The sequence below is a fragment of the Onychostoma macrolepis genome, chromosome 04 (assembly GCF_012432095.1).
Source record: "Onychostoma macrolepis isolate SWU-2019 chromosome 04, ASM1243209v1, whole genome shotgun sequence".
Classification (NCBI taxonomy): domain Eukaryota; kingdom Metazoa; phylum Chordata; class Actinopteri; order Cypriniformes; family Cyprinidae; genus Onychostoma; species Onychostoma macrolepis.
In genome coordinates, this window is record NC_081158.1 from 3,948,454 (window position 1) to 3,961,923 (window position 13,470).

General features: G+C 36.1%; 1 protein-coding gene across 1 annotated transcript; it reads right to left on the bottom strand.

The window, feature by feature from the left end:
- Positions 1-1,843: 1,843 nt before the first annotated feature.
- Positions 1,844-5,137, bottom strand: LOC131538401 (GTPase IMAP family member 9-like). The gene is made up of 2 exons (XM_058772268.1): positions 5,072-5,137; positions 1,844-4,517 (listed from the first exon to the last, which is right to left on the bottom strand). The coding sequence occupies exons 1-2, from the start codon at positions 5,088-5,090 to the stop codon at positions 3,748-3,750; spliced, it is 789 nt and encodes a 262-aa protein (XP_058628251.1). The 5' UTR covers positions 5,091-5,137; the 3' UTR covers positions 1,844-3,747.
- Positions 5,138-13,470: the final 8,333 nt, after the last annotated feature.

Consider the following 13,470-nt stretch of genomic DNA (forward strand, 5'->3'; position numbering starts at 1 on the left):
AGACTTGAGTGCAGCATTTGACACAGTATGTCACTCTATTTTACTTGATAGACTAAAGAGTTGGCTCGGTATCTCTGGCACTGTGTTTGAATGGTTCAGATCCTACCTTACAAATAGATCCTAGTTTGTTGTTCTGGGAAACAACAAATTAGACATTAGTCAAGTCCAATATGGTGTCCCTCAGGGTTCTGTTTTGGAGCCCATACTATTTAGTATTTATATGCTTCCTCTGGGGCAAATTATTAGGAAACACGTCTTGGGTATACCCTGACGATACCCAAATATACATCAGTTCAAAGTCTGATGTTACAGTTAGTTCTGCAATCCTTTCTGAATGTTTGCAGGATATAAAAGTATGGATGCTTCACAACTTTCTAAAATGAAATAGCTCTAAGACTGAGGTTCTTCTTATTGGCACATCAGCAGCCATTCACAAATGTTGCAGCTTTAATCTGACACTGGATAACAGTTCTGTACTGTCGTCTATACAAGCTCGTAACCTTGGTGTGATATTTGATGTTCATTTGACATTGGAGGCTCACATTAGGAGTGTTTATAAATTAGCATTTTATCATCTCAGAAATATTGCTAGGATTAGGCCTTTCCTTTCTACACCTGATACTGAAAGGCTCAGCCATGCTTTTAGCACTTCAAGAACTGATTACTGCAGTTCTCTCTACATTGATCTACCTAGCATAATCTATCAAACGGCTACAATATATTCTGAACTCAGCAGCACGTGTTCTCACTCACACAGCCTCACGACAGCACATCAGCGGTGACCTCTGTAATTTGCACTGGCTTCCAGTTCAATCGCGTATTGAGTTTAAAACGCTTGTTCTAACTTGTAAAGCTGTGCATGAATTGGCTCCTTCTTATTTTTGTGATTTAGTTACCCCTTACATGCCTTCTTGTCCTCTCCGCTCTGCTGATTTTCTTCTTCTTTATCAGCCCCACTCCAGATTAAAAACTATGGGACTGAGAGTCTTCTCTCGTGCCGCTCCGAGGTTATGGAATGCGCTTCCTTTGAATGTTCGAAGTGCTCCTACACTAAGTACTTTTAAGAAACTGTTGAAAACCCACCTCTTTAAAATTGCTTATCATGATTAAGCTGTTGATTAGGGTTTTAATTTGATTCATTTTGCTGTTTTATATTGTATCATTGTATTTTGTATTTTAATAGTTTTTTTTACATTGTTGTAGCGCTTTGGGTGTGACAAAAGAGCATTATAAATAAAATGTATTATTATTATTATTATTATTATTATTATAAATAGATTTATTAAGTTTGATTTATTTATTAATGATTTAAAAAAAAAAGGTTATTATGCATTCAACATTTATTTAAAGAATTAATTTTGAGTAATTTGGCCTTCTATAATGCAGGGGCATCCCATACACTAAAGTAATGTAGCTATAATTTATAGAGCCCCGCATGAAAAAAAAAAAAAAAGTATTACCACAAAATAAATAAAAAAATTAATTCAATTTAATTCAAGTTAATTAATTCCCTCTTTTTAGTAAATGGTGGCCACAGTGTAATTTGTTCCCTTGTTTTAGTTAAATTGTGGCCATGATATGGGTAAAATGAGGAAACAATTTAGTACAACAGGATTTAACTAAAATGAGGGAATGAATCAATAAAACGTGGCTACAGATTAATTAATTGTAAACTGTAATTCATGGCCACAATAGCTTTTTTTTTTCATGTCAAGTGCAGCACATAATCCAATAATCCAAAAAAAAAAAAAAATTCTTTATCTCAAAAATATTCAGGAACACTTAGAGAAATGTCCTTCACAACACCTTATCATTCAAAACACAGAACAAAGAACTGAATGAAGACAGGACTTACATACATGGAGGAGCAAAAGATTTAATGAGTTCATCAATAAGACAACAGGTGAACAGGATCATTAATCAAACACACTGAGAAACTATGTCAAACATGCAGCCAGGCACAGAGAAAACAGAACCAAAGGGGATATCAGATGCTAAATTCACTTTTATATGGTGTTTGCATATAAACGCATATACATTTTTAGCAGTGTGTGGACACAATTACCCTACAATGATAACAATCCATTCACTACTTTGTTTTAATCCCCAAAAAACCTAAACCGTCTCAATTATCAAGCTGTTTTGATTTTCTTAGCAGTATGACATCATACTGCTCAAGCTCCGCCCACGACCATTGACGGACTGTCCCATATTAGCATATTTCCACCCTCAACCAGTTGTACGCTGTCCGCCATTTTCTCTGCACTTGAGCAGCTGTAGTGAGGCAATGCAAAGCAATGCAGGTGGTTTGCAGTTGGAAGTAAAAGTGAACATAAGAGTCTTAATTTTCTTAAGTTTTGTTTTTGATGGTAATGCGCCACCGAATACACCTAAATTTGTTTGTCTGCACAAATAATATTACTCCAGACTGCTTTCTGAACGAGGGACAATTGCCCATATGCACCGAGCATTCTTTAGAACTTCCGCATAAAGATTAGCAGCTCGTAAACTTCCCGTGAAGCTCATTTGATGCCGTGTTATATAGTTAGAGACTCTCGAGACCCTCACAGAAACCTCTCCTGCCTCGTTCTTGTCAGAAACCGAGAAACAAAATAATTGCAAGACCGTAAATAATGATAGTGGCGTTAACATACAGTTTCATGTTATTTAACAACATTTAACAACATATAATTTACTAATATGCAGAGCCTGGTAACCCCAGGAGAGGACCTAGACACGTAATTGTGCATTTAAATGCTGACAACTAAACACTATCATATCTGGGCCCGGATTAAAGACAGTGACAGACAGCACTCAGTCAGTGTACTCATTTTAATTGCATATCAGAGTGATTGACAGAGATTGAAACATTGTGTGTGTGTGTTTTGTATTAATTAAAAAAAATAATTTTTATTGTTTGAATTGAATTTATGTAGAACGTTTCTACAATTTTTTGTACAAATTTTCAATCAATTTTTTTGTAAATATTTATTTATTTTTTATTATTATACCCTCATTGGGGGCTGAGCCCCCCTAACATGACAATCCTAGAATCGTCCCTGATAGAAACCCAAAATTACTATACCTGAGACCCAAACTACATAAATGCATTAAAAGTGCATTTTTACATTACTAAACAACTCGTCACATAACAATGATGTAAGTGAGATGAATAGGATTTTACAATATATAACAGTAATTACAGTAAAATGCTGAATTTCAGTAATGAATTCAATTCATTTTATTATATAAGCACTTTTAAAATCAACCTTAGTTGGCTGAAGTGCTGGTCATAAAATTAAGAGAAGAAAAATTAATGAGGGCTTGTTCTGCTCCTTTTGACTGTGAAGCCATGTCACAGAATACAGCTGTCATTTAAACTTGATAAACAGTACAACTGCTGTAAAAAATACTGTGAAATTTCTAGTGGCCCAGGAATATGCTGTTAGTTCATGCCAAATTATTTCTCCATGTAAAACTAAATGAGCTGTTAGACAGAAGAAAAGAAAGAACAGAAGAAAATCAGTCATACGGCCTTGAGTCGAGGATGAGTGATTGATGACTTAATTGTAATATTTGGATTGAGCTATGGAATGGAGAATATCTACACAGAAAATTAAACAGCAGTAAAACTATATTAATTTTTTTATTTTGATATTCATATTTTATTTTTCATATTTTATTATTTTTTTACAATGCAAAAAGTGGTGTCAATTAAAACGATTGTTCCTATAAAACAGTGTATAACTAGTATCTGTGATGGTTTTGACCTGCTCTCCTGATTGCTGTCGGCACTGCTGCTATCAGTGCTGTTAACACTATTATTCCCCCGAGCAGAGATAAATCCAGAGCAGGAACCGCAGCGCCCACCACTGCTGCTCCCAACACTTTTACCACACCTAATGCAGCTTTCTTCATCTTATTAGATCTCTCAATCCTCTGAAACTCCTCCAGAGTGGGGTGATGTCTTCCGTTGTTCTGGACCATTTGCTCTATCTTCACGATCAGCTCTGTGACCTGATCTCTGTTTCGACTGTCCTCGTTGTTGAATGAGTGATATCTGCCACCACAGCTGTGAATCAGGGTCTGGAGTTCAAGGCTTCCTCGGATGTGGTCTTCCAAAGGTTCGCCGTTCAGGTGGTCAGCATGAGTGAAGAGGATGAAGGTGTAGGGCACAGCATCTTCCCCAAAGTGGTTCTGGATCCACGTCACAATCTTCCTCTCCTCGTCTGTGAGTCTCACATCCAGCCTGATCACCAGCAGAAAGACATGAAGGCCAGGAAACGACAGACGAGCACAGTTCCTCATTTCAGCCCTCAGCTCTGATGTATTGCTGAACAGTCCTGGAGTGTCAATCACGGAGATGTTCCATCCTTCCATCACTACTGTTTTCCTCTTGCATGGCCGAGGGCTGGCGTGAGGGAAGGAGTTGACTCCGAATGATTCTCTGCCCAGGATAGTGTTCCCTGATGCACTCTTTCCTGATCCAGTGCTTCCCAAAAGGGCAATGCTGAGATCTGCAAGAGCACATTTTTGGGGATCGTTATTAATCATTGCTGCTGCCAACAGACACGTCTGCTCTCATGTTTATATTTTTTTCTGCAAAGGTTTTCTTTTCTTTTTGTTGATTTGGATTAAATTGAATACTAAGCGGTCCATTTTTAAAAGAGTATTAATCTACAAATAAGGAATCAAAATGTTTCAGTGTATTTTCAGCACTTAGATTTTAAACTGCATTTTGGATTTCATGGCAGCTTGATTAAGTAATGTGATGTAAAATACTGTAACATTTTGGAAACTCTTTAGTATGGGGAACACATATTCACTGTTAACTACAACTTTTGCCTCAATAAAGTCCTGATTTACTGCTTATTGGTAGTTAGTAAGGTAGCTGTTGTAGTTAAGTTTAGGTGTGGTGTGGGATTAAGAGATGTAGAATATGGTCCTGCAGCATAAGGCTTTAAAATGTGCTTTATAAGAAACAGCCAATGTGAGAACTGATCTCCATACTAAAGTGTCGCCAACATTTTTAATCATTTATCATCTAATTCATATAAAGATTTTAACTCACCTTGATGTGCTCTTGCCATTTTTATGAACTTAGTCACTTTGAGTTTCTTTGTCTTCTGCGATGAGATTCTCTCTCTCTCTCTCTATCGTCTCTGTCTGAATGGAGTGAAAATGAAAGTGCTTTAAGTAGGAATAAACTTGAATGGGAAGTGACTGAAGGTTTTGGATTTTTCACTGCACCAAATTCTTTTTTTTTTGTACATTGGGTCCAAAGTGCAGTTTAATTAATTATTTAATTTCATCACTAATTTATGGGCATTAAACCGCTTTATGAGAATTATTAAGCTCATTTACAAGACAGTTGCAGAAGACAAGAAATGCCAGGATTCATATAGTACAAACATCAAATCTGTGCTAAAGAGGTTCCATGCACTCAAAAACACTGAATATTCTTCACTATGTAAATTACATACTGTATATTACAAAGGTGATTTAATCAAGAGCAGTGAGAGATTTTCTCTCTTTTGTTGTTTGATTAACATGAATGACCGCTGTCACTTTAAGAGCTGCCCTGATCCAATATACTGTTACACGTGTGTTTTCTTTCTCAGCTGTTTGCTTTCACTTAAGACCTAAATTACTGTGTTTATGAGGATACTTGCAAAGACGGGCATTTCGACACATACAAGTGTGTGTAATTAACTGTTCAAGGCCTAAGAAGTGGCAAAATAACTCTATGAGCACAGTCCAAAATCTCTACCGGTTGACAAATTTCTACCAGTTAATCGTGTCTACCGGTATACTGCCCACCCTACCAGAGGGTAAACAAAACAGAGGAAGAGCCAAGAACACTTGGCGTCGAACAGCGGAAGCAGAGCTACCCTCAACCACACTTGTGTTACCATCCAAAACAGACAAAAGTCACAAATCTTCATTGCTGCCATACATGCCAGTGGGCATAAAAGGGAATGAAGAAGAAGAAGAAGTTGTTCCTTTCAGAGACAGCACAGTATTTGGTACTAAAATATTGTATATGGTTCTGCACTGTAAATTTGTTAATAGGTATCGATACATAAATACTGATTAAGCACAACCTGATTCCACACATGTGGGTGACAGACTTGTTAGGTGATATCTATGTGGGATATTACATGTGTTTGTAAATGCTGTTTGAAAGTTAAAGATGTTCCAGCACTACACATTTACTATTACTCCAAGACCTGAATGCAGATCGGTAGCCTTCCAGGTAAATGGTGAGGAAACACTAAAAACATTGTAGAGTGCCCTCTACTGCTAGAAAATAGCAATGAAATAATTTCTCAGATTTGTGTAACTAACTGGTCACAGTTTGCGTGAATTAAATTTAACTAATTGAATTTAAATTATGGAAACACTTACAGCTTTTTACAATCGCTAGGACACATTTCTCGATACTTGGGTCACTTTTTCAAAACTCTTAGGAAGAAATTTACAAAATACCTTCATAGAACATGATCTTAAACATGATTTAATATCCTAACGATTTTTGGCATAAAAGAAAAATGTATAATTTTGACCCATACAATGTATTGTTGGCTATTGCTACAAATATAGCTGTGCTGCTTATGACTGCTTCTGTGCTGCAGGGTCACAAATTACATGAATTCTTTTATCACTTCAACACAAACACCACCAAAACTTTATGTACTATACAAGCCAATTTGCACGTTTACATACTTTTTTCAAAACTGTTAAACTTAAATTTAACCTAGCACGGTACAAAAATGAATAAGAAATTTGCAACATTTCTACAGCAGTGTCATATAGAAAAATATTCTGAATGTAAAAAATAAAATCCTATCAAAACAGTTGCATGTAGATGAACATCTTCAAGTGTTAGTCTTTCACACTTTCATTACCATCCATACAAAAGAGGAAAACTTAGGAATAATTTTCTACTGTAATGTAAACATGGAGCATGTAACATATACTGCAGTGAATTATAAACAGTAGAGAGTATCTTTCTTGTTTTGTAAAGAAATTTTACAAAAGAAAACATTGCATAATGCTACCCGTTGTCAGTTGTTGTGCAATGAGTGATGAAGTGTGTTTGTTTGGTGAACACCTTTGCTAGTGTTTTGGAAGAATGACTTGATTTGAGGCATTAATGAAGTGTTTTGGTAGTTTTAGTGCATTTTGAATGTGAAATGAACTGCTGTGTCAAGTTGAAAGATGGTTAGGAGAACTGTGTGAAGAGTTTTGAAAAAGTGACTTTAGGTGCTCTTTAGGTTGTCAAAAAAGTACTTACAGAGAACGTTCCTAGAATGTTGTTATTTGGTTCCCAAAAAATAACCAAATAGGAACCATATGGGAACATTAGGGGAACTAAATGTTGTCTAGTCACATTTTGCGCTTTATGCAATACATGTCATGTCAAATCTGCTTGAATGATAGACAGGCAAAATAGTAGAGTCTAGAGAGAGTTTAATTAATGTAAAACAAGTTCAATACAACATTAAGCAGATCCACAAAGACAGCAATGCCGTCTAGTCAGTTGATCCAGTTCAGATCAATATGAATGTCAATGTTGAAGGAGCTATTCAATTGTAAGACAGCTGTACCATTGTATTGTTGTATTGAACTTGTAGTTTCATTGATGAAACTACACTGTTACTACTAATTGAATAGAGGGAACCATCAGGGCCCTCTAGGTCCTCACAGAGAGTCTAAACCAGCGGTCTCAAACTCAATTCCTGGAGGGTCACAGCCCTGCAGAGTTTAGTTCCAACCCTGCTCCAATACACATACCATGTAGTTTATATCATCTTTGTGCTCATCAAAACAAGCTCAAGTTTCACATTGACAACACATGTGAGTACTTTCAATATAATATACTGTTTTATCAAGCCATTTGAAGCATTTCAATGCATCTTTGTGCAATTTGTGATAGTGGTGTGCCGAGGAATTTTTTTACTCATCAAAACTGTGCCGTAACAGAAAAAAGGTTGGGAAACACTGGATTAGGGCATAGGGATGAGCCCTTCTGAATGGAACGCAGGGCCAGTCAAAGCAGCCAGTCAGTCACACCTGCTTCAAATACCCTCAGATAGATAGATAGGTGTGTAGGTGTGTGTAGATATGTGTATCCAAGCCAATAGAGAGTGCTGTTGTGGGTATTTGAGGCAGGCGTGACTGACTGGCTGCTTTGATATATGTATATTTATAATTTCTTTTTGTAACTAGTGTTTCAAAGAGTGAACATATACAGAATAAATGAATAGCTGTTGGCTTTGAGCTCAAACTTTCCTCTTTGCTGATGTACAGTATTTGTGTGGTTTGTAACAGAGTGAAATATCTGTCACAGTTTTTCCATATCCTTGCAATTAAGAATTCGGTAACACTTTACAATAACAGTACATGAATTATCATGAACTAATACCTTAATTAATAATTACTTGACTATGAACTAATGAAGAGTTAAGACATGTATTAATCAAGAACTAATGAAGAACTAACTTAACTACTACATGAGTCATATGAATTACCGCATGAATAACACCACCTTAATTACATGTTAGTTCCTGCATGTTAGTTAATGTATTAATGAACACTTTGGGGTAAACTAAATCAAACATGCTCTAGAAGAAAGATTCATGAAAATGGCACACTGCAAAATTGTTTATAAATTCTCCACCTGCAGCTATGTCACAAACATCAGTGAATGACAGTGGATTTCTTGCAATATTTACGTTTAACCTAACTCATCCAACGCACAATGATGCATTCATAATTAAAAACAACTTCATCTCATCCTGTTTGGAGTGATTCCACTGCTGCCCTTCTACAATAATGTATTCATTAAGCAGATGCAATTTTCCAAATTAAAATCAGTGTTAGCATAGAGATGATGGTTATGTTATGGATTGGTTTACTGTCTTTATATCGTAATAATGCACTGAAATCAGACGTTTGTCTTGTGTTCTTGCTCTTCTTTTGGGCCACTATTGCCCCTTCAAAATGTTAACCTTCCTCCTACCGTTCAGTTCCTTCTCCATCCAAATGCAGCCACAGGACCTCTGCTCTTCCACTTTTTTACAAACCACCAAAAAACACCAAATATCTGATTTAGATGAGCTGAATATGTATAAAACATGTGTAATTGATAACTTTTTAAAGATGTGCCCCTCCAAGACAAGTCATGACATGATACATTGACAACTCATGAATTCATGTTAAGTTATAAGTAATTAATGATGAGTTAATAATATTGTGCCCCCCCCCCAAGTAAAGTCATGACATTATGATACATTAGCAAGTCATGAATTAATGTTAAGTTAATGATGAGTTAATAATATTGTGCCCCCCCAAGTAAAGTCATGACATAATGATACATTAACAAGGCATGAGTTCATGTTAGTTAGTCTATGAGTTGTTAATGATTTATTAATAATGTTTACAGTCAAGTAAAGTCCAGCGTGATCTCATGATAATTCATATGTATTTTACGTAAAATGTGGTTCTATAAAACGTACATTTATTTACGTTTTTACAGGCACTACAACGTACAATACTAACTTATATTCAGCATCTAAATGTACAAATACTTACGTATTGACAAAAATGAATCCTTATGAATATTGAAATCGTGGAATTAATTTTATTATTAGTTGTCATATCAATTACCTTGTTTTCAATTGCATCATTAAATTGTTTACTCATTTACTTAATATGAAATGATAACATTTCGTTTTATTGTGTGATTTCTGCTGCCAGCTCGTTTCCAATAATAGGACTACAAGTTAAACAAGACTTAACTTTAAACCTTAAAATAAATAACATTTGAAATCATTTAATCTTTACTTGTCATGAAATGTTTACTTTGTTTGCCATGGGCCACAAAAGGCGTTTTCTCCAACATGCTGTGACTGACAATAGAACTATAAAAAAAAAACACCAAAAAAAACACCAAAACCACAACATAATTACGAAATGAAACAATTTTATTCGTGCGCTGTAATCCAGATTTTCAGAATCCATACGACTGCAAGGAACAGACCCAAATCCAAGCCTTTATTCAACGATCTTCATCTCCATCCCGAGCAGCGAGTCCAGCGACTCTAAACAGCAAAGCGCGCGCTGACTGACGCGTTCGTTACAAATTCAAATGTTGCCGCTTCAAACGACAGGTTTTACGGCAGGATAATCGAAAGCTCATTGGCTCTCGCCTGCTTTCGTCACAGATTGCGACATGCCGTGTTTCTGGTGAGGTGTGTATTTGAATGATGCTAGCACGCGCGCGCCTTCACGAGTTCACTGAGAGGGAGAGGATCAGGAAAATAATCTGGATAATATTTTCAGCGATTAACAACATAAATTCTGCTCAAATGAAGATATCAATCGTTCATTTGAAAGCCATGTTTCTAGCATCTGTAAAACTGCGTTTTTCCATCTCAAAAACATATCTAAATTGCGACCTATGCTCTCAACGTCAAATGCAGAAATACTAATTCATGCGTTTATGACCTCAAGGTTAGTGTCACGAATCTGGTCTGCACTTCCATTCATTCACCACCAGAGGTCACTCGCTCACCACATGGACTTTCACACCACACATCACAATGGACTCCATTTCCCATCATTCACTGCACTGATTGCACACACAGCTGTAGGCACTGATCACACATCATCACTAATCACACACACTATTTAAACCCTGGATTTTGTTTCCCTCCTGGCCGATTATTGTTTGCATTTACCGCTCCCCTAGCCGTAGCAACTTACAGAGCCCCAGTTAGTTTTCCTAGTTTTCCCCTGCCTGTTTTGGATTGTGTTTTCCCGTGTATGTTCTAGCCTGTGTTCCCTGGATTAACCCTTGTCTTGCCATTTGGACACTGTTTGCACCCCTATTGGATTCTAGCCCGTGTTCCCTGGATTATCTCTCTGCCTTGCCCACTGGATACTGTTCGCCGATCGTCGACCTTTGCTTGCCATAGGATTTCTCTTTGTCTTGTCCCTGCCATACCTGTTTGCCATTGCTCGACCCTGCCTGTATTTATGACCATGCCTATAAATAAAAGCTTGCATTTGGATCTGCACGTCTCACGTCTTGTCAGCCCCATTACAGTTAGACTATTGTAAATAAATGATTGTAATTGCATTTATCTGTCTGTCATGTTTTTCTTCTACTGTACAGAAATAGCTATGTTTAGGTGTAGATGTAGGAGTGGGATTAGCGATTATAAAAACTTTTAATACTATATTGTTACTAAAATGGTTATTTTCTTGCATGTTTATAAAATGGGTAGGTTTAGGTTTGGAGGTAGGTTAAGAGGTCTAAAAGTCTAAATCACTTATTGATAAAATGATAAAAATGCATTGATAAGAATATCTTAATGATATAAAAGATACGTAAATATTTTAAGTTTTGTCATGACTTTACTTGGGGGGCACAATATTATTAACTCATCATTAACTTAACATTAATTCATGACTTGCTAATGTATCATAATGTCATGACTTTACTTGGGGGGCACAATATTATTAACTCATCATTAATTACTTATAACTTAACATTAATTCATGACTTGTTAATGTATCATAATGTCATGACTTTACTTGGGGGGGGGCACAATATTATTAACTCATCATTAATTACTTATAACTTAACATGAATTCATGAGTTGTCAATGTATCATGTCATGACTTGTCTTGGAGGGGCACATCTTTAAAAAGTTATCAATTACACATGTTTTATACATATTCAGCTCATCTAAATCAGATATTTGGTGTTTTTCGGTGGTTTGTAAAGAAGTGGAAGAGCTGCATTTGGATGGAGAAGGAACTGAACGGTAGGAGGAAGGTTAACATTTTGAAGGAGCAATAGTGGCCCAAAAGAAGAGCAAGAACACAAGACAAACGTCTGATTTCAGTGCATTATTATGATATAAAGACAGTAAACCAATCCATAACATAACCATCATCTCTATGCTAACACTGATTTTAATTTGGAAAATTGCATCTGCATAATGAATACATTATTGTAGGAGGGCAGCAGTGGAATCACTCAAAACAGGATGAGATGAAGTTGTTTTTAATTATGAATGCATCATTGTGCGTTGGATGAGCTGGTTAAACGTAAATATTGCAAGAAATCCACTGTCATTCACTGATGTTTGTGACATAGCTGCAAGTGGAAAATTTATAAACAATCTTTCTTCTAGAGCATGTTTGATTTAGTTTACCCCAAAGTGTTAATTAATACATTAACTAACATGCAGGAACTAACATGTAATTAAGGTGGTGTTATTCATGCGGTAATTCATATGACTCATGTCGTAGTTAAGTTAGTTCTTCATTAGTTCTTGATTAATACATGTCTTAACTCTTCATTAGTTCATAGTCAAGTAAATATTAATTAAGGTATTAGTACATGATAATTCATGTACTGTTATTGTAAAGTGTTACCAAGAATTCTATGTGTGGTAATACTATGAGGCACTAGAGGGCGCTCGTTAAACTTACCTGGATTGTATATCAGGTGAGCAGTTGCCTGAAGTAGTAGTTCAGTTTGTGTAGAGGGAACACATGTTTCTTTGTGGCTACTTTGAACTTTGGGTCTACAAAGTCCTAGTTGGGAAACCTTTCTATTTTTTCAGAAGGACTTTTTTTCTTTCTCCTCTTTCATTTCCTGATGTGTTTTGGATACATGTCTGATTGGGACTGTGTTCAGTTGAGTACTGTTTGGAGTGGAAATGTTTTTGATTTGGATTCTTTTGGGGAGGCTCATTCATCTAACATTACCAGTCGGAGTTGTCAACTATGAGTGCGTTGAAATACGTTGCTCCGCTTTAATGTTTTTCTTCAGAATGAATAACTAATTTTTTGCCACATGATGGATCATCGTTTCTCAGATAAGAACTTTAAGACGATTTCTTTGGTGTAAAATCAAGGACTAGGTTTCGAGATTTGTTGTTTTTTCTCTATCCTGTATAATTAAGAACATATTTTCATTGGGTGAATAAACATGACAAAAGAAATACTGTTTGCTGAAGTTCATATATTGCTTTATTTGATCTTAGTGAAAAACCCTCATTTGTGGCTAATCTGAAAAAAAGAAAGAAAGAGAAGTTACAGGTTTAATGTTATTGTATTTTCATTCTGATCTGTTTTCTCTCTCACACAGCTCAGGCTAAGAGCCGTATTGAGGATCCTGCCCCTGCTGGAGCCGAATCAAAACCGATTGGGGGTAAATATTGATCACTGTCAGCTTGTGCATACATACCCCAAATCACATGTGGCAATACACCAATAACATAAAACCTCATTTGGTTTTATGTTTGGTTGTTGTGTCATGATCTATATCTTCAAATTATAAATTATTGTGTTCAACAATAGACAAGAAAACCATACAAGACTGGAACGACATGAGGGTGAGTAAATGACAGAATTTCAAACTTTTGAATGAACAATCCCTTTAAAACT